Below are 22,428 nucleotides of genomic sequence, written 5' to 3'. Positions count from 1 at the left end.
TAAAAACAATGCCAAAAAAGGGTATAAATTATCCGCTCATCACAACACCAAACTTAAATTGTTGCTTGTCCCCAAGCAACTAAAAACAAAATAGGATAAAAAGAAGAGAATATACAATGAATTCCAAACTTATCAATGAAGATTAGCTTCAATTAGATGAGCGGGACTTGTAGCCTTTTTGCTTTTGAACCGTTTTGGCATCTCACTTTATCCTTTGAAGTTCAGAATGATTGGCATCTATAGGAACTCAGAATTCAGATAGTGTTATTGATTCTCCTAGTTTAGTATGTTGACTCTTGAACACAGTTACTTTATGAGTCTTGGCAGTGACCCTAAGCATTTTGTTTTCCAGTATTACCACCGGATACATAAATGCCACAGACACATAACTGGGTGAACCTTTTCAGATTGTGACCCAGATTTGCTAAAGTCCCCAGTTAGAGGTGTCCAGAGCTCTTAAGTACACTCGTTTTGCTTTGGACTACGACTTTAACCGCTCAGTCTCAAGCTTTTCACTTGACACCTTCACGCCACAAGCACATGGTTAGGGACAGCTTGGTTTAGCCGCTTAGGCCAGGATTTTATTCCTATTGGCCCTCCTATCCATTAATGCTCAAAGCCTTGGATCCTTTTTCTACCCTTGCCTTTTGGTTTAAAGGTTACTGGCTTTTTCTTCTTGCTTTTTCTTTTTCTTTCTTTTATTTTTTTTTCTTTATTTTTTTCGCCATTTTTTTTGCAAGCTTTTTCTATTCACTGCTTTTTCTTGCTTCAAGAATCAATTTTATGATTTTTTAGATTATCAATAACATTTCTCCTTTTTCTTTATTCTTTCAAGAGCCAACAATTTTAACATTCATAAACAAAAAATTCAAAAATATGCATTGTTCAAGCATTCATTCAGAAAACAAAAGGTGTTGCCACCACATCAAAATAATTAAACTAATTTCAAGATAGAATTCGAAATCATGTACTTCTTGTTCTTTTGCAATTAAAAATATTTTTTATTTAAGAAAGGTGATGGATTCATAGGACATTCATAGCTTTAGGACATAGACACTAGACACTAATGATCATGTAATAAAGACACAAATATAGACAAAACATAAAGCATAGGAAACGAAAAATAGAAAATAAAGAACAAGGAAATTAAAGAATGGGTCCACCTTAGGGATGGCAGCTAGTTCTTCCTTTTGAAGATCTTATGGAGTGCTTGAGCTCCTCGATGTCTCTTCCTTGCCTTTGTTGTTCCTCCCTCATAGCACTTTGGTCTTCTCTAATTTCATGGAGGAGGATGGAATGCTCTTGGTGTTCCACCCTTAGTTGTCCCATGTTGGAACTTAATTCTCCTAGGGAGGTGTTGATTTGCTCCCAATAGTTTTGTGGAGGAAAGTGCATCCCTTGAGGCATCTCAGGGATTTCATGATGAGGAATTTTCTCATGCTCTTGTTGAGGTCCATGAGTGGGCTCTCTTGTTTGCTCTATCCTTTTCTTAGTGATGGGCTTGTCCTCTTCAATGAGGATGTCTCCCTCTATGACAATTTCAGCTGAATTGCATAGGTGACAAATGAGATGAGGGAAGGCTAACCTTGCCAAAGTGGAAGGCTTATCCGCCACCTTGTAGAGTTCTAGGGATATGATCTCATGAACTTCTACTTCCTCTCCATTCATGATGCTATGGATCATGATGGCCCGGTCTAGTGTAACTTCAGACCGGTTGCTTGTAAGGATAATAGAGCGTTGGATGAACTCCAACCATCCCCTAGCCACGGGCTTGAGGTCAAGCCTTCTTAGTTGAACCAGCTTGCCTCTTGAATCTCTCTTCCATTGAGCGCCTTCCATACAAATGTCCATAAGGACTTGGTCCAATCTTTGATCAAAGTTGACCCTTTTAGTGAAAGGGTGAGGATCTCCTTGCATCATTGGCAAGTTGAATGCTAACCTCACATTTTCTGGACTAAAATCCAAGTAGTTCCCCCGAACCATTGTGAGCCAATTCTTTGGATTCGGGTTCACACTTTGGTCATGGTTCTTAGTGATCCATGCATTGGCATAGAACTCTTGAACTATTAAGATCCCGACTTGTTGAATAGGGTTGGTGAGGATTTCCCAACCTCTTCTTTGAACTTCATGTCAGATCTCTGGATATTCACTCTTTTGAGCTTAAAGGGGACTTGGGGTCACCTTTTTTTTGCCACAACTTCATTGAAGTGGCCTTGATGGACCTTTGAGATGAATCTCTCCATCTTCCATGACTCGGAGGTGGAAGCAATTGCCTTCTCTTTCCTCTTTCTAGAGGTTTCTCCGGCCTTAGGTGCCATTGATGGTTATGGAAAAATAAAAAGCTTTAGCATTTCCCACAGCAAACTTAGAATGGTTTCTCGTCCTCGAGCAAAAAAAGAAAGAAATGAGTAGAAGAAGAAGAAATAGAGGAGACGGAGATGTGTGGTGGTTTCAGCCAAGGTGGGTTTTAGTGTGTATGTTGTGTGAAATTGAAGGTAGTGAGGAGGGGTATTTATAGGGTAAGGGAGAGAGGGGTTTCGGTCATGAAGGGGAGGGTTTGGGAGGGAAATGGTTTGAATTTGAATGGTGAGGTAGGTGGGGTTTAATGATGGATGGATGTGAGTGATGAAGAGGATATGGGGAAGAGGGTAAGATTTGATAGGTAAAGGGTATTTAGGGAAGAGGTATTGAGGTGATTGGTCAATGGTGTTTGGGGAAAAGTGTTATGGAAAGGTGTGAAGAGGAGAGAAGAAGAAGTGGTGTAGGTGGGGATCCTGTGGGGTCCACAGATCCTGAGGTGTCAAGGAATTTGAGTCCCTGCACCATTCTGGTGTTCAAATGCCCATTCTGTGCCAATTCTGGCGTTTAATGCCAACTCTGCTACATTTCATGGCGTTAAACGCCTGCCCTGCTACCTTTCCTGGCGTTAAATGCCAGTCTGCTGCCCATTTCTGGCATTAAACGCCAGCCAAATGCCCATTTCTGGCGTTTAACGCCAGCCTGTGCCAGACAGCCCTTTCTGGTGTTAAACGCCCAGAATGCTGCCAGGCTGGGCGTTAAACGCCCATTCTGCTATCCTTACTGGTGTTTAAATGCCAGTAAGTCTGTCCTCCAAGGTGTGCTATTTTTAATGTTGTTTTTCATTCTATTTTTGAATTTTTTGTTGTTTTTGTGACTTCACATGATCATCAAGCTAAAGAAAACATAAAATAACAATGGGAAACAAATAAATATAATTAATTAACATTGGGTTGCCTCCCAATAAGCGCTTCTTTAATGTCAGTAGCTTGACAGTAAAGCTTTTAGAGAGCTTCACAGAGACTCAGAGCTTGATGTTGGCCTCCCAACACCAAACTTAGAATTTGAGTGTGGGGGCTCTGTTTGGCTCTGTGTTGAGAGAAGCTTTTCATGCTTCCTCTCCATGGTTACAGAAGAAGATCCTTGAGCCTTAAACACAAGGTAGTCCTCATTCACTTGAAGAACTAACTTTCCTCTGTCCACATCAATCATAGGTCTTGCTGTGGCTAGGAAGGGTCTTCCAAGGATGATGGATTCATCTTCATCCTTCCCAGTCTCTAGGATTATGAAGTCAGCAGGGATGTAATAGCCTTCAACCTTCACTAAGATATCCTCTACAAGTCCATAAGCCTCTTTCCTTGAATTGTCTGCCATCTCTAGTGAGATTCTTGCAGCTTGCACCTCAAAGATCCCTAGTTTCTCCATTACAGAGATGGGCATGAGGTTTATACTTGACCTAAGGTCATAGAGAGCCTTCTTAAAGGTCACGGTGCCAATGGTACAAGGTATTAAGAACTTTCCAGGATCCTGTTTCTTCTGAGGTAATTTCAGTTGAACCAGATCATTCAGTTCATTAATGAGCAATGGGGGTTTATCCTCCCAAGTCTCATTACCAAATAGCTTGGCATTCAGCTTCATGATTACTCCTAGATATTGAGCAACTTGCTCTTCAGCAATATCTTCATCCTCTTCAGAGGAAGAATACTCATCAGAGCTCATGAATGGCAAAAGTAAGTTCAGTGGAATCTCTATGGTCTCTATATGAGCCTTAGATTCCTTTGGTTCTTCATTATAGAACTCCTTGGAGGCCAGTAGACGTCCATTGTGGTCTTTCTCACTGGAAATCACTACCTTTTCTTCCTCTCCAGGTTCGGCCATGTTGGTTATAGCTATGGCCTTGCACTCTCTTTTTGGATTCTCTTCTGTATTGCTTGGGAGAGTACTAGGAGGGAGTTCAGTAACTCTTTTACTCAGCTGACCCACTTGTGCTTCCAAATTTCTAATGGAGGACCTTGCTTCAGTCATAAAACTGAGAGTGGTCTTAGATAGATCAGAGACTACAGTTGCTAAGTCAGAGTGGCTCTGCTTAGAATTCTCTGTCTGTTGCTGAGAAGATGATGGAAAAGGTTTTCTATTGCCAAACCTATTTCTTCTACCATTGTTTATTGAAGCCTTGATTAGGCTTCTGTTGATTCTTCCATGAGAGATTAGGATGATTCCTCCATGAAGGATTATAGGTGTTTCCATAGGATTCTCCCATGTAATTCACCTCTTCCATTGCAGGATTCTCAGGGTCTGACGATTGGATTTTTGACGGTTTAGAATTTCACAAATGAAATCTCGTTGCAAGTATAGTTTCTAAACCAATCACTAATCCTTTCATACAAAAAGTTGTTTGTCACAAGTACAAACCCCTAAAATTTATAAACCGAAGTATTTAAACCTCGGGTCGTTCTCCCTAGGACGTACAATGAAGTGTCTCATTATTGGTTATGAGTTATTTTGGGGTTTTGGATAAGAAGCATGAAAAGTAAATGGCAATGAAAATAAACTAACAACTATAAAAGGCTCTTGGTAAGGTGTGAGAACTAGAAATCCTATCCTAGTTATCCTTTTCAATTGTGATGAGAGTTGTTCATTGCTACCACTTAGTTAACCCTTACTAATTAAGGGAAAGTCAAGTGGATGAATTGACTTGAGCCACAAGTCCTAGCCAACTCCCAAGGAAAGACTAGCTTTAGTGCACTCCAAACTAATTAGCAATCTCTCCAACTACCAATCAACAAAGGAATTAGATAACTCAAGTGTCACTAATTACTCTACCTAGGCCAAGAGGAACAAAATCTACACTAAAATCCAACCAAGCATTTCATCAAACACTTGGAAGGCACAAAAGGAAAGTATAGTAAATCAACAACAAGAATGAAGTCTAATCAACAATTATTGAAAGGAATTAACAACAACAATCAAGGAAATCACAATTATCATGAATTACCTCAAATTGCATTATTGAAAGAAAATAAAGAGAACAAAAGTATCTCAATTACAAAACCTAGAAACAAAATAAGAGAAATTACAACAAGAGAATAGGGATAGAGAGAAGAACTAAAGTGTAGCAATCATCAATTGAAGGTAGAAGTAGAAAGAGACTTGAATTAAACCTAGAACTATGAGATCCTAATCTAACCCTAATTCCTAATCCTAATTCTAGAGAGAAGGGAGAGCTTCTCTCTCTAACTCTAACTACAAAGCTCAAAACTCAACTAATTGGTAACTAACATTCCTAAGTGATGAATGAATGAATGCTCATCCCTTAATCCTTCATCCTTTTATTCCTTTCCCTCAGAAATTTGGCGCCAAAATGGGTTCAGAAACCCTCTCAAATCGCCAGGCACGTGTTGCATTAATGAGGTCATGTGCCATCATTGGCGCGTGCGTGCATGGTACGCGTGCGCGTCCCTTGGTCGATTCTGCAATGTGCGCGTGAGCGCCTTGTGCGCGTGTGCGTGCATGGCTGACTTTGCTTCTTTGACTTTTTATGCTTCTTTCCACTTGTATGCTTCCTTCCTTGCTTTCTTTGATCCATGCCTAGCCTATTTCAATCCTGGAATTACTAGCAAACACATCAAGGCATCTTATGGAATCAAAGAGGAACTAGAATTCATCAAAATAAGGCTTAAAAGCATGTTTTTACACTTAAGCACAATCATGGAAGAGATAACAAAACCATGCTAATTCTTAGGCTAAATGTGACAAAGGTTATCAAAATGTTCTAAATTCAAGGCAAAACAAACCGTCAAATTGGGGTTTGTCAGGGTCATAAGCTTCTTCTTCAGAGGAAGCTTCCTTAGTACTGCCGGATGCAGCTTGCATTCCAGACAGACTCTGAGAAATCATATTGACTTGCTGAGTCAATATTTTGTTCTGAGCCAATATTGCATTCAGAGTATCAATCTCAAGAACTCCATTCTTCTAAGTTGTCCTATTATTCATAGGATTCCTTTCAGAAGTGTACATGAACTGGTTATTTGCAACCATTTCAATGAGTTCCTGGGCTTCTACAAGCGCCTTCTTCAGATGAATAGATCCTCCAGCAGAATGGTCCAATGACATCTTGGACAATTCAAACAGACCATCATAAAATATACATATGATGCTCCATTATGAAAACATGTCAGAAGGACACCTTCTGATCAATTGCTTGTATCTTTCCCAAGCTTCATAGAGGGATTCACCTTCCTTCTGTCTGAAGGTTTGGACTTCTACTCTAAGCTTGCTCAACTTTTGAGGTGGAAAGAATTTGGCCAAGAAAGTATTGACCAACTTTTCCTAAGAGTTCAAACTATCTTTAGGTTGTGAGTCCAACCATGTCCTAGCTCTGTCTCTTACAGCAAAGGGGAAAAGCATAAGTCTATAGAACTTAGGATTAACCCTATTGGTCTTAACAGTGTCACAGATTTGCAAGAATTCAGCTAAGAACTGATGAGGATCTTCCAATGGAAGTCTATGAAACTTGCAATTCTACTGCATCAGAGAAACTAATTAAGGCTTAAGCTCAAAGTTGTTTGCTCCAATTACAGGAATGAGATGCTCCTTCCACCGAAGTCAGAAGAGGGTGCAATAAAGTCACCAAGCATCTTCCTTGCATCTCCACCATTGTTGTTGGGTTCGACCATCTCTTCTTCTTTTTCGAAAAATTCTGTCAGGTCCTCTCCATAGTGTTGTGCTTTAGCTTCTCTTAATTTCCTCTTTAGAGTCCTTTCAGATTCCGGATCAGCTTCAACAAGAATGTTCTTATCCTTGCTCCTGCTAATATGAAAAAGAAGAGAACAGAAAAGAATAGGAATTCTCTATGTCACAGTATGGAGATCCCTTTTTGTGAGTAGAAGAATAGAAGAGTAGAATGAAGAAGAGAGAAGATGAAGAATTCAAACACAGAGAGGGAGAGAGGGTTCGAATTATAAGAATAAGTGTTAGTAAATAAATAAATAAATAGAAAGAGATGAGAGAGAGAGAGAATTCAAATTTTAAATTAATCTAAAAGGAAAATATTTTTATTTTTATTTTAATTATTGGTTAGTATTCGAAATTATTAAAAGGAATAAAAGAAAATTAAAATTTAAACAATTAGTTAATTAAAAAAGAATTTTGAAAAAGTGGTGAGGAGTTTTCGAAAATTGGAGAGAGAAGAAGGTAGTTAGGTAGTTTTGAAAAAGATATGATTGAAATAGTAAATTTTTAAAATCAAACAAAAAGTCAAGTAGTTAATTGAAAAAGATTTGAAAATCAATTTTGAAAAGATAAGAAGTTAGAAAAGATTTTGAAATTGATTTTGAAAAATATATGATTGAAATTTATTTTGAAAAAGATTTGAAAAGGAAATTAAAAAGATTTGATTTTTGAAATTAAAGTTGATTACTTGACTAACAAGAAACCAAAAGATATGATTCTAGAATTTAAAGTTTGAACCTTTCTTAATAGGCAAGTAACAACTTGAAAATTTTTTAATCAAAACATTAAATGTTAGTATTAATTTCGAAAATATGAAATAAAAATAAGAAAAAGATTTTGAAAATCAAATTTTAAAACTTTTGAAAATATTAAGAAGGAAATTGAAAAAGATTTGATTTTTTTTTAAAAAAATATTTGAAAAGATAGAATTTTTAAATTTAAAATTTGACTTGACTAATAAGAAACAATTAAATTTTAAAATTTTTGATTAAATCAATTCAAAATTTCGAAATTTATGAGAAGAATAAGGGAAAGATATATTTTTTATTTTTGAATTTTTATGAGGAGAGAGAAAAACATAAAAAATGATGCAAAACACAAGAAATTAAGATCAAAATTAATAATGCATGCAAGAACACTTTGAATGTCAATATGAACACCAAGAACACTTTGAAGATCATGATGAACATCAAGAACTTATTTTTGAAAACTTTTAAGAAAAGAAAAATATGCAAGACAACAAACATAAAAATTTTTAATCTATAGACTCTAGTAATTCAAGAATGCACATGAAAAATAAGAAAAGACACCAAACAAGAAAAATTAAAGATTAAACAAAGAGAATCAACAAGAACAACTTGAAAATCAATGAAAAACACCATGCATGAATTTTTGAAAATAAAAAAATACAATTGACACCAAACTTAAAATTTGACACTAGACTCAAACAAGAAACACAAAATTTTTAGTTTTTTTTTTATGTTATGAAATTTTTTTGTATTTTTCGAAAATTAATTGGAAAAGGAGAAAATAAATAAATTCAAAATTTTTAATAGGAATTCCAGGAATCATGCAATGTTAGTCTAAAGCTTCTGTCTAAAAAGATTAGACATGGCTAGCCAAGCTTCAGCAGGACATTACATACAACAGCCAAATTGATGGGAATCAACTAGCTCCTGTGATGATAAAAGCATCATCTGAAACTCTAGAATTCATTCTTAAAAATTCTTAAGAATTTTTTGAAAACTAAACATATTTTATTTTATTCTTCAGAAAAAAATTTTATTTATCATTTTTTTGAATTTTTCTAAAATAAAAAGCTTAAAAATAAAATAAAATTACCTAATCTGAGCAAGAAGATGAACCGTCAGTTGTCCAAACTCGAACAATCACCGGCAACGGCGCCAAAAACTTGGTGCACAAAATTTTGATTTCAATGGCGCCAACTAACCAGCAAGTGCACTGGGTCGTCCAAGTAATAAACCTTACGTGAGTAAGGGTCGATCCCACGGAGATTGTTAGGTTGAAGCAAGCTATGGTCATCCTTGTAAATCTCAGTCAGGCAGATTCAAACGGTTATGAAGTTTTGATAATTAAAATATAAAAAAATAAAATAGGATAGAGATACTTATGTAATTCATTGGTGGGAATTTCAGATAAGAGTCTGGAGAAGCTTTGTTGCTTCTAAACTTCTGCTTTCCTACTGCCTTCTTCCAACCATGCGTTACCTCCTTCCATGGCAAGCTGTATGATCCTCTCGGATGAAAATAAATCCATATGCACTGTCACTTCACGGCTAATCATTTATCGGTTCCCGCTAGCGTCGGAATAGGACCATTGTCCTTTTGCACACTGTCACTTGTGCCCCACATTCGCAGGTTTGAAGCTCGTCACAGTCATCCCTTTCCAGATCCTACTCGGAATACCACAGATAAGGTTTAGACTTTTCGGATCCTGGATCCTACTCGGAATACCACAGACAAGGTTTAGACTTTCTGGATCCCAAGAATGGCTACAAATAATTCTAGCCTATACCACGAAGGTTCTAATCTTAGATTAGAAACCCAAGAGAACATACTCCAGCTATCGTCCAAGGACTACGTTGAACATCATGTAGATCGCTTTGTGGTTGTCAGGCACGCGACCTTGGCTAAGCGAGTAACGAAGATTGGGTGATTATCACGGGTCACCCCTTCATTCGGACTAAACTAAATTAAGTACGAGAGTATATCTTGGAGAAGAAGTAGGCGTGAATTGAATAGAAAAACAGTAGTAATTGCATTAAGTCGTGAAGAACATCAGAGCTCCACACCTTAATCTATGAGGTGTAGAAACTCCATCGTAGAAAATACATAAGTGAAAGGTCTAGGCATGGCCGTGAGGCCAGCCTCCAAACATGTCATATAAGTTCCAAATATAAAAGATCAAAAGATCAAAAGATGTAAAATAAGTCTCTAAAAGTAGTTTTTATACTAAACTAGTAGCCTAGGGTTATAGAAAATGAGTAACAAAGTACAGATAGTGTAGAAATCCACTTTCGGGGCCCACTTGGTGTGTGCTTGGGCTGAGCATTGAAGCTTTTTCGTGCTTAGGCTTTTCCTGGAGTTAAACGCCAGCTTTGGTGCCAGTTTGGGCGTTTAACTCCAATTCTGGTGCCAGTTTGGGCGTTTTACACCAAGATGTTTTAGGCTGTCTTTGGACGCCAGTTTGGGCAATCAAATCTCGGGCAAAGTATGGACCATTATATATTTCTGGAAAGCCCAGGATGTCTACTTTTCAACGCAATTGAGAGCACGCCAATTGGGCTTCTGTAGCTCTAGAAAATCCACTTCCAGTGCAGGGAGGTCAGAATCTAACTGCATCTGCAGTCCTTTTTCAGCCTCTGAATCAGATTTTTGCTCAAGTCCCTCAATTTCAGCCAGAAAATACCTGAAATCACAAAAAACACACAAACTTATAGTAAAGTCTAGAAATGTGATTTTTGAATAAAAACTAATAAAAAGGGTATAAATTAAAACATACTAATAAAAAGGGTATAAATTATCCACTCATCAGAGGCCATTCTTGAGGACCTCTAGATTCAAATAGGATGTCTATTCTGGAACTTATTCTTTTGAAATTGATGGAAGAGTTGTTAGCTTTAGTCTTGATGAAGCCATGAGACACCCACCAGAGAATCATTACAAATTCCGGTGTGACTTAATTGACAATGTTGTGGCCGAAATGCATTATTCAAATATGGATGAAAAGATTGAAGAATCAAGTGTGTGGAGCCCCCACGGATGTGAAGAGAACACCATACCCCCTCTAGATCTACCGGAAGTTCAAATGCCAAGTCAAGAACAATATGTAGAGTTGAAGCCACTACCGCCCCATCTAAAATATGCCTATCTTGATGAAGCTCACAAGTTCCCAGTAATTGTTGCAAGGGAACTCACTCCTCCACAAGAAGAGAAGTTGCTTAATGTTTAGAGGAGGAACAAAAGAGCTATAGGATGGAGCTTGGCAGATTTAGTGGGCATAAGCTGCCAAGTGTGTGAGCACTGAATCTTCTTGGAAGAAGGAGCTAGACCCATTCGGCAACCTCAAAGACGTTTGAATCATGCCATTCTAGAGGTTGTAAAGAAGGAGGTAACCCGGTTATTAGAGGCGGACATCATTTACCCCATTTCGGATAGTGAATGGGTAAGTCCCATCCAAGTTGTGCCAAAGAAGTCCGGGGTGACCACAATCAAGAATGAGAGCGGGGAGCTTATAGCTACGAGGGTGAAAAACTCATGGCGGGTATGTATTGACTACCGGCGTTTGAACACGGCCACTAGGAAGGATCACTTTTTGCTACCGTTTTATCGATCAAATGCTTGATCGGCTATCCGGTAAACCTTATTATTGTTTTCTAGATGGCTATTCGGGGTATTTTCAAATCCACATTGCTTTAAAGGATCAAGAAAAAACAACATTTACGTGCCCCATTGGAACTTATGCCTACAAGCGTATGCCGTTTGGCTTATGCAATGCACCGGCAACTTTCCAAAGGTGCATGATAAGCATATTTGCGGATCTTCTAGAGCAATGTATGGAGGTATTCATGGATGACTTCACCGTCTATGGGGACTCTTTTGATCAATGCTTGGATAACCATGCAAAAGTGTTGGGAAGATGTACTAAATCGAACCTTGTCCTAAATTTTGAGAAGTGTCATTTTGTGGTTAGGCAAGGTATCGTTTTAGGACATATTGTTTCCAAAGATGGTATTTCTGTGGATTCGGCAAAGATCAATGTTATATCGAGTTTGCCTTACCCCTCGTCCGAGAGGGAAGTCCGTTCGTTCCTTGGACATGCAGGTTTTTATCAAAGATTTATCAAGGACTTTAGTAAGGTAGCATTGCCTCTATCTGGACTGTTGCAAAAGGAAGTTGAGTTTGATCTAAGCAAGGAGTGCATGGAGGCTTTTGACAAGCTTAAAGTGGCATTGACCCAAGCTCCCATCGTGAGAGGGCCGGATTGGAGTCGGCCGTTCGAAATAATGTGTGATGCTTCAAACTTTGCCGTGGGAGCCGCGCTAGCACAGCACGAGGGTAAGAATCCTTATGTCATTGCCTATGCATCAACAACTTTGGATAGAGCCCAATCCAATTACACTACCACCGAAAAAGAGTTGTTGGCTATTGTCTTCGCTTTGGACAAATTCCGAGCGTATCTACTTGGTTCCAAGGTGGTAGTGTACTCAGATAATGCGGCGTTAAAATATTTGTTGGCTAAAAAGGAATTCAAACCAAGGTTGATTAGATGGGTTTTGTTATTGCAAGAATTTGACCTAGAAATTCAGGATAGGAGTGGTTCGCAAAACCTAGTGGCAGATCACTTGAGTCGCCTTAAGCACACCAAAGGCGATGCCACTCCTATTAATGACTCTTTCCCTTTTGAGGGCTTGCAAGCAATCTCGGAAGTCATACCTTGGTACGCGCCAATTGCCAATTACTTGGTGTCTCGCACCTTTCCTCCTAATCTCTCCAAACATCAAAAGGACAAGCTAAAAAGCGAATCCAAATATTATGTATGGGATGACCCATACCTATGGAGATGTGGTGCGGATCAAGAAATTCGCAGGTGCATTCCACAAACTGAATTTCAATCAATCTTGGAAGCTTGCCACTCCTCCGAAGGAGGAGGCCATTATGGACCTCAAAGGACGGCGAGGAAAATCCTAGATTGTAGATTTCAGTGGCCAACCCTTTTCAAGGACTCTTCTCTCTTTTGTAAATCTTATTCTCAATGTCTTAGATTTGGTAACATCTCCAAGAAGGATGAAATACCCCAACAAACCATGCTATTTTGTGAGATTTTTTATGTGTGGGGTATCGAATTCATGGGGCTATTCCCAAATTCTAGTGGCTTTCTCTACATTTTACTAGCCGTTGATTATGTGTCCAAATGAGTGGAAGCGATACCCACCCAGACGGACGATGCTAATGTGGTCCTTTATTTTGTAAGAAATAACATTATTTGTCGATTCGGGTCACCACGAGAAATCGTGAGCGACCAAGGATCACATATCTGCAACAAGAGAATGGAAGGATTAATGAAGAAATGTGGTATCATGCATAAAGTAGCCACGGCCTATCACCCACAAACAAATGGCCAAGCCGAGGTTTCCAATCAGGAGATTAAATGAATATTGGAAAGGATTGTGAAGCCTCATCGAAAGCATTGGAGTGCCAAGCTCACCGATGCACTATGGGCCTACCGAACGGCTTACAAGATGCCGATTGGCATGAGCCCCTTTCGGTTTGTCTATGGCAAAGCTTGCCACCTACTGGTGGACATAGAGCATAAAGCATATTGGGCTGTCAAGGAGTGCAATTCAAGTTTGGGAGGGACCAGAATCGAGAGAAAGTTACAACTAGTGGAATTAGAGTGTTTGAGGCTAGAAGCCTATGAGAACTCTAGACTTTACAAGGAGAGGATGAAAGCCGTGCATGATAAGAACATAAGAGGAAGAGAATTTAAAGCCGGCGAATTAGTCCTTCTCTACAATTCAAGATGGGAAGGACCTTATACAGTAGAAAAAGCGGAGCCATACGGTGTCTATCACTTGCGCTATCCTTCAAGCTCCGACATTTTCAAGGTCAATGGGCATCGTCTAAAGTTGTATTATGGTGAAAAGATGACAAACAACGAAGAGATGGAGGTGTTCCTTTTGGAAGATGCACCTAATGGCAAAGAGAATTGAGCTAGTGGCCGTCCAACTTAAGGACGTTAAACAAAAGTGCTAGGTGGGAGACACCCCACCATGGTGAGATCTACCCTTTTCTCTCTTTTGTATATATAGTCTTGAACTCTTTCTTGATTTGGTAAATGCTTAATTTTTGAGATTGCTTAGATAGACTCTATTATGCTAAATTGTGATTTTCATGAAGATTTGCATTGATCAGGTTGAATTATTGGTACCAAAGAAACACTCCATTTTTAGGTGTTGTGTAACGACCCAGTTTCTGGTACGTCATGATCATACTAGAAACTGAGCGCTACTAACTTGTCTTCCTAATTATTATCTATTATTTATCATATGAGCCTGATTCATTGTTAAAAACGTAGTTATTTTACGAGGTACTTTTTTTTAAAAATGTTTGGATTAACAAACAGTATCATTCATAATCAATTCACAACTGATAATATATAAAATAATTATAAACAACCACACATAAATACATCACAAGCAGTTGACAATATTCGGTGATCCAGCCTTTATTAGAGTATAGACTTTTAGTTAGAACACCCCTAGATATAGCTAGATAATAACTATATACATATATACATACAACATCCCAGGTCCTGACCTGTTCAAGAAGTCCCTAAGCTGGCGCCCAGGCTAGCCTAGACTCTATACTCACCTAGTCCCTCTAAACTACTAAAGTGAGGGAAAGTATGTTCTAAGTCTTCAAAACTCAAGTCAAGTGGAACGTCATCAAAAGGTGAATCATCATCTTCTACTCCTCTGCACAATCAGACATTGCCATATGACATCACTCCAGTACCTTATCAAGTAGCCACATAACAAGAGTCTCGTACATAGGATTTAGGTTAAAGTTCGTGTACAAACGGGGTGCAGATGTTGGCTGGTCTCACCGTTTATACATATGAACAGAGAACGGGATTCTCCCTAGACACAGAAGACTACCTAGAGCAGAATTCTCTTTATGAACAGTCATTAGCGAACTACGGAAGGATACTCTTACTTCCATCTGGAGGGGGAAGGGAGAGAAAAGGGGTAAGAACTGGGGAGTTCTTAGTAGGGTCGGAGTTATTAGTTACGTTCATTTACTTGGGATCGATTAGCAGACAAATAACATAATATAGCAAAGCAGTAAACAGAAGATAAAGATAGAAAGAGAAAGTAGAGACAATAGAAAGTAGAACACAAACAAAAGAATACAATAAAATACAGAAATAGCATGCAAGCAGACAAACATAAAGAAATAGACCACACACAGAAAGGAATGCAACAGAGAATGATGCACAGACAAGAATGATGTATGTCTAGCCCTAGTACAGGTAATGAGCTCATTTGTCAGTTTCTACCCGCTCCCGACGTAACCCGAAGCAGCTGAAACGGGTATGGCTTTCCAGTTGGCTATACCCCTGTGTACAGGAAATAACCCCTCTGCCACCACAGGGTCCACTGCACGCAGGAAATAACACATCTGCCACTGCAGGGATGTATGCCGACACACCTTCTGTATACAGGAAATAACCCCTCTGCCACTACAGAAATGGAACAGGTGGTCACGGTACTTCTGTAGCAGGAAATAACCCCTCTGCCTTACAGAAATAAAATATGGATCTGTACTGCAGGAAAGCGTTCTCAGTGGTCGCACCACTATCTATCTGACTGCCTTCACGCAGTAGATCATCATACAAGTATATCCGGCATTGCCTTAGCGCAACAAATGAATAAACACATCTCTTGGGCCTACAGAAATGGCACTCCCGCAAGTGAACTTCGGCTTACAAGGATAGTCTAAACACAACACAACAACTTTCTGTAGGTGAACTTCGGCCTACAAAAATAACACCTCTGTAAGTGAACTTTGGCTTACAGAAATAGCGCCCCTGTAAGTGAACTTCGGCTTACAGGTATCACAACTCTTTGTAGGTGAACTTCGGCCTACAGGAGCAACACCCTGAGATACACAATTGATATTCACTGCAGGTGAACTTCGGCCTACAGGAATAACAACTCACTGTAGGTGAACTTGTGCCTACAAGACCTCTAGGGCCAATGGAAAAGCAGCAGATGAACATCCAACCGAACATCATGCTACAAGGCTTAACTCTTTATTCTTATACTCTTCTCTTTATATCTCTTTACTCTGTTCTGGTTTCTCTTTTCTCTCTATCTCTTTACTCTGTTTTAATTACTCTGTTATCTGTATCCCTTTTCTCTTCTCTGATTACTCTTTTCATCTGTATCTATATTATTCTTTTTCTCTTTATCTCTTTACTTTACTCTGGTTACTCTGTTCTCTGTGTTACTTTATTCTGCTCTGATTTTTCTGCTTAACTTGTGTATTTAAAGCTTATGTAAATTTCGGTATGAATAGTTACTCTGTCCCAAGTATAGGTTCATTAGGTCTATACTGAAACAATTTAACTTTTCATATAATACCTAACCCTAGTCGCGACTCAAGTACTAACTAAGTTGCCCTAGTTCGTTCACTAGTCTCTGTCTGTTTTTCTGTCATTAAAACTTTACAAACTTTTCTTTAGTTTTTATCTTTTCTTTAACTTTATATCTTTCCTTTATCTTTGCCTCACTAATATGTTTTTACCACTCCCTAAGTGTTTTATGAAGGTAATTATGAGATTCTGCGCTTAAAGTTGTCTTTCTAAAGCTTTTACTGAAAACTGCATTTTTCGCATTATTTTATTATTTTTATTAAAATATTATTTTTAATTAAATATTATTATTTAATATTTTATTATTATTTATTATTTTATCATTAAATTTTCGAAAATTAACTTACTTTTACTTTTAACCTTTAAAATTCACTTTTTACCACCCGTAACTTTTAATATTTCTACTTTTACCATCCTAACTTCCAGAAATTACCATATAACCCCTCAAACACCAAATTAATTACTTCCTTGCCCTTTTATGAATCAAAAAGGTGTTCTTCATTGTTCTTTATCACACTCAAAGTGTTCTTCATGTTCTTCATAAATTCTTCAGATTCCTTCTCTGTTTTTACCCGTTTTTCAGTCTTTTCAGCAACCGATTTTTACTATAATTCATAATAAATTAGCAGCCACTAACACCCCATCTTTTCTACATGATTTCAACACAAATTGAACCTCAATTTATGCTTAGGGTTTCGTTTTTCCAGCTGCCCAAGAACATGAACTTTAAAGCTTGAATTTCATCAAATTTCATCAAAATTTCACCAAATTTTCACCAAGAATCAGTCATATATGAAACCAATTTTTAGCACAGCCAATTTATACAACATTCACACAACTCAAACACAAATAATCAAGATTAATTTCGTGACACCCTGCCTGGTTTTGCTGCTCCTAATTCAATTAAACTTTCAGGTGGTCCTTAAGCACTTTTTCCTCCTAAATCACATCAAGAACAACTTTAAATCCAAAAAACCTCAACTGACCAAATCTCACTCAGTATGTTAGGAAGAGATATCTCACCTTAGACTTACTGGATATTCACGTTTCTTGGCCCTCAAGTCAAGTTAAGCATGATTCCTAAGGAAGAACATCAAGAAAACACATGTTTTGAATGGTTTTCCTTGAAAACCGAATTGAAATGGGAGGGAGGGAGACAGCCATCTCACCTTATTTCCATCCTTGATAAGTTATATGGTTATGTAGAGGAAGAAGAGAGGATTATTTTGGTGAAATCGGAGTTTTGATTTGAGTTTTAGTTCAGAAGAAATCAAGCTTTGAAGATTAAGTGTTCATGAAAGTTTCTCTCTTTTCTCTCTTGTTATTTTCGGCCAAAATGATGAAATGAGACAGCTTTGGAGGTCTTGGGGATGTAAGGTGTGTTGTGATTGGTTGGCTTGGAGGTGGATTAAAATAATATTAAAATATCTCAGGTGTATAACTACTAAAACTAGATGTATCGGAACACTTGCAAAAACATCTCTAAAAATTATTTTCTGAGCTACTAGCATAAATGACACTAGTAACATATTTATTATGAGAATATAACATGTATAATGAGGCCTTAGCATTGCTAAAGTCATCAGAGAGTGCTGGTGCTAAGCTGCACCAGTAAATTGTGAACCCAGTTAAACCAGTTTTCTGTTTTTAACTAAAACATACCAAGTAACCTTATAATATTATTCAAGCATCTTCTAATACTAATATAATACTAATATTATACTATTATCTCTCTTCTCTCATGAATCGAGTCCGGTTCATCAAACTGAGACTACTTACAAAAATCAGAATTAAAACTCCTAACCGGTACGGTTCAAAAACTAGGTTCCTCGTGATTGCGTTATCGAGCGTGTCTCGGAAAAGGTTCTATCCTAAAGATGACATAATGAAAATGAGGATTGAGATACTTGTTGATATAGAAGAGGTGTTCCCTTTACTGATCTTCTGGAAAAATCCGTGCCTTCGGAAAAGATCTCGCATACTCGAAAATCAGGGCTGTTACATTCTACCCTGCTAAAAGAAAATTTTGCCCTCAAAATTTCAGCCGCATGCAAGAATCCATTTTCAAGCGGTCTATTTCCTTCAAGCTGTCCTAACAAAGAGATCGGTTTGTTCCTTACAGCATCCAAATCTCACACAGCCATAGCCATGAAGATCATAACAACTATGAAGATAGCTGTGGCTCACGTCGATTTATCTTTTGGAGCTCGATTAAACCATGCCTATTCACAAGCATTGAGGTCTTATCCGCACCAAACAATCAATATTAAGGTGATCAGTCTTAATATCTCAAGTTAGGCACGAACATTCCCAAAATGAGCACTCATAGACATTCATGCCAAATGTATCTTGAAGATACCCTAACAGCAAGAGACACACAAGCAGAGTATGCAATGAAGCATAGTCAGTCCACTCCCCAGGCTTTATTGGGAACGAACTGCTCTGATACCAAATTGTAACAACCCAATTTCTGGTACGTCATGATCATACTAGAAACTGAGCGCTACCAACTTGTCTTCCTAATTATTATCTATTATTTATCATATGAGCCTGATTCGTTGTTAAAAACGTAGTTATTTTACGAGGTACTTTTTTTAAAAAATGTTTGGATTAACAAACAGTATCATTCATAATCAATTCACAACTGATAATATATAAAACAATTATAAACAACCACACATAAATACATCACAAGCAGTTGACAATATTCGGTGATCCAGCCTTTATTAGAGTATAGACTTTTAGTTAGAACACCCCTAGACATAGCTAGATAATAACTATATACATATATACATACAACATCCCAGGTCTTGACCTGTTCAAGAAGTCCCTAAGCTGGCGCCCAGGCTAGCCTAGACTCTAAACTCACCTAGTCTCTCTAAACTACTAAAGCGAGGGAAAGTATGTTCTAAGTCTAAAAAACTCAAGTCAAGTGGAACGTCATCAAAAGGTGAATCATCATCTTCTACTCCTCTGCACAATCAGACATTGCCATATGACATCACTCCAGTACCTCATCAAGTAGCCACATAACAAGAGTCTCGTACATAGGATTTAGGTTAAAGTTCGCGTACAAACAGATTGCAGATGTTGGCTGGTCTCACTGTTTATACATATGAACAGAGAACGGGATTCTCCTTAGACTCAGAAGACTACCTAGAGCAGAATTCTCTTTATGAACGGTCATTAGCGAACTATGGAAGGATACTCTTGCTTCCATCTAGAGGGGGAAGGGAGAGAAAAAGGGTAAGAACTGGGGAGTTCTTAGTAGGGTCGGGGTTATTAGTTACGTTCATTTACTTGGGGTCGATTAGCAGACAAATAACATAATATAACGAAGCAGTAAACAGAAGATAAAGATAGAAAGAAAAAGTAGAGACAATAGAAAGTAGAACACAAACAAAAGAATACAATAAAACACAGAAATAGCATGCAAGCAGACAAACATAAAGAAATAGACCACACATAGAAAGGAATGCAACAGAGAATGATGCGCAGACAAGAATGATGCATGTCTAGCCCTAGTGCAGGTAATGAGCTCATTTGTTTCTACCCGCGCCCGACGTAACCCGAAGCAGCTGAAACGGGTATGGCTTTCCAGTTGGCTATACCCCTGTGTACAGGAAATAACCCCTCTGCCACCACAGGGTCCACTGCACGCAGGAAATAACACATCTGCCACTGCAGGGATGTATGCCGACACACCTTCTGTATACAAGAAATAACCCCTCTGTCACTACATAAATAGAACAGGTGGTCACGGTACTTCTGTAGCAGGAAGTAACCCCTCTGCCTTACAGAAATAAAATATGGATCTGTACTGCAGGAAAGCGTTCTCAGTGGTCGCACCACTATCTATCTGACTGCCTTCACGCAGTAGATCATCATACAAGTATATCCGGCGTTGCCTTAGCGCAACAAATAAATCAACACATCTCTTGGGCCTACAGAAATAGCACTCCCGTAAGTGAACTTCGGCTTACAAGGATAGTCTAAACACATCACAACAACTTTCTGTAGGTGAACTTCGGCCTACAGAAATAACACCTTTGTAAGTGAACTTCGGCTTACAGAAATAGCGCCCCTGTAAGTGAACTTCGGCTTACAGGTTTCACAACTCTCTGTAGGTGAACTTCGGCCTACAAGAGCAACACTCTGAGATACACAATTGATATTCACTGCAGGTGAACTTCGGCCTAGAGGAATAACAACTCACTGTAGGTGAACTTGGGCCTACAGGACCTCTAGGGCCAATGGAAAAGTAGCAGATGAACATCCAACCGAACATCATGCTACAAGGCTTAACTCTTTATTCTTATACTCTTCTCTTTATATCTCTTTACTCTGTTCTGGTTTCTCTTTTCTCTGTATCTCTTTACTCTGTTTTAATTACTCTGTTATCTGTATCCCTTTTCTCTTCTCTGATTACTCTTTTCATCTGTATCTATATTATTCTTTTTCTCTTTATCTCTTTACTTTACTTTACTCTGGTTACTCTGTTCTCTGTGTTACTTTATTCTGCTCTGATTTCTCTGCTTAACTTGTGTTTTTAAAGCTTATGTAAATTTCGGTATGCATAGTTAGTCTGTCCCAAGTATAGGTTCATTACGTCTATACTGAAACAATTTAACTTTTCATATAATACCTAACCCTAGTCGCGACTCAAGTACTAACTAAGTTGCCCTAGTTCGTTCACTAGTCTCTGTCTGTTTTTCTGTCATTAAAACTTTACAGACTTTTCTTTCGTTTTTATCTTTTCTTTAACTTTATATCTTTCCTTTATCTTTGCCTCACTAATATGTTTTTACCACTCCCTAAGTGTTTTATGAAGGTAATTATGAGATTCTGCGCTTAAAGTTGTCTTTCTAAAGCTTTTACAGAAAACTGCCTTTTCCGTATTATTTTATTATTTTTATTAAAATATTATTTTTAATTAAATATTATTATTTAATATTTTATTATTATTTATTATTTTATCATTAAATTTTCGAAAATTAACTTACTTTTACTTTTAACCTTTAAAATTCACTTTTTACCACCCGTAACTTTTAATATTTCTACTTTTACCATCCTAACTTCCAGAAATTACCATATAACCCCTCAAACACCAAATTAATTACTTCCTTGCCCTTTTATGAATCAAAAAGGTGTTCTTCATTGTTCTTTATCACACTCAAAGTGTTCTTCATGTTCTTCATAAATTCTTCAGATTCCTTCTCTGTTTTTACCCGTTTTTCAGTCTTTTCAGCAACCGATTTTTACTATAATTCATAATAAATTAGCAGCCACTAACACCCCATCTTTTCTACATGATTTCAACACAAATTGAACCTCAATTTATGCTTAGGGTTTCGTTTTTCCAGCTGCCCAAGAACATGAACTTTAAAGCTTGAATTTCATCAAATTTCATCAAAATTTCACCAAATTTTCACCAAGAATCAGTCATATATGCAACCAATTTTTAGCACAGCCAATTTATACAAAATTCACACAACTCAAACACAAATAATCAAGATTAATTTCGTGACACCCTACCTGGTTTTGCTGCACCTAATTCAATTAAACTTTCAGGTGGTCCTTAAGCACTTTTTCCTCCTAAATCACATCAAGAACAACTTTAAATCCAAAAATCCTCAACTGACCAAATCTCACTCAGTATGTTAGGAAGATATATCTAACCTTAGACTTACTGAAAATTCACGTTTCTTGGCCCTCAAGTCAAGTTAAGCATGATTCCTAAGGAAGAACATCAAGAAAATACATGTTTTGCATGGTTTTCCTTGAAAACCGAATTGAAATGGGAGGGAGACAACCATCTCACCTTATTTCCATCCTTGATAAGTTATATGGTTATGTAGAGGAAGAAGAGAGGATTATTTTGGTGAAATCGGAGTTTTGATTTGAGTTTTAGTTCAGAAGAAATCAAGCTTTGAAGATTAAGTGTTCATGAAAGTTTCTCTCTTTTCTCTCTTGTTATTTTCGGCCAAAATGATGAAATGAGACAGCTTTGGAGGTCTTGGGGATGTAAGGTGTGTTGTGATTGGTTGGCTTGGAGGTGGATTAAAATAATATTAAAATATCTCAGGTGTATAACTACTAAAACTAGATGTATCGGAACACTTGCAAAAACATCTCTAAAAATTATTTTCTGAGCTACTAGCATAAATGACACTAGTAACATATTTATTATGAGAATATAACATGTATAATGAGGCCTTA

The 22,428-nt window shown here is 37.8% G+C and overlaps 1 protein-coding gene and 1 non-coding gene across 2 annotated transcripts; both read left to right on the top strand.

Moving 5' to 3' along the window:
- The first annotated feature begins 6,469 nt into the window (after positions 1-6,469).
- Positions 6,470-6,573, top strand: LOC148553582 (small nucleolar RNA R71). Its single transcript, XR_015893601.1, has one exon. It is a non-coding gene; the product is annotated as a small nucleolar RNA R71 (small nucleolar RNA).
- Positions 6,574-12,055: 5,482 nt separating this feature from the next.
- LOC148553581 (uncharacterized) lies at positions 12,056-13,762 on the top strand. The gene is made up of 3 exons (XM_088494841.1): positions 12,056-12,489; positions 13,216-13,455; positions 13,573-13,762. Exons 1-3 carry the CDS (start codon positions 12,056-12,058, stop codon positions 13,760-13,762), a joined length of 864 nt encoding a protein of 287 aa, XP_088350967.1.
- Positions 13,763-22,428: the final 8,666 nt, after the last annotated feature.

The sequence above is a fragment of the Arachis ipaensis genome, chromosome B7 (genome assembly GCF_059453495.1).
Source record: "Arachis ipaensis isolate K30076 ecotype BB chromosome B7, ASM5945349v1, whole genome shotgun sequence".
NCBI classification, from domain to species: Eukaryota; Viridiplantae; Streptophyta; class Magnoliopsida; order Fabales; family Fabaceae; genus Arachis; species Arachis ipaensis.
This window is presented reverse-complemented; position numbering and strand designations above follow the sequence as displayed.

Coding starts and splice junctions, on each gene's coding strand:
- LOC148553581 (XM_088494841.1), top strand. CDS start 12,056: ATGTGTGATGCTTCAAACTTTGCCGTGGGAGCCGCGCTAGCACAGCAC. Junction 12,490..13,215: donor ATCTCGGAAGTCATACCTTG/GTACGCGCCAAT, acceptor AATATTGGAAAG/GATTGTGAAGCCTCATCGAA. Junction 13,456..13,572: donor GTGGAATTAGAGTGTTTGAG/GCTAGAAGCCTA, acceptor CTACAATTCAAG/ATGGGAAGGACCTTATACAG.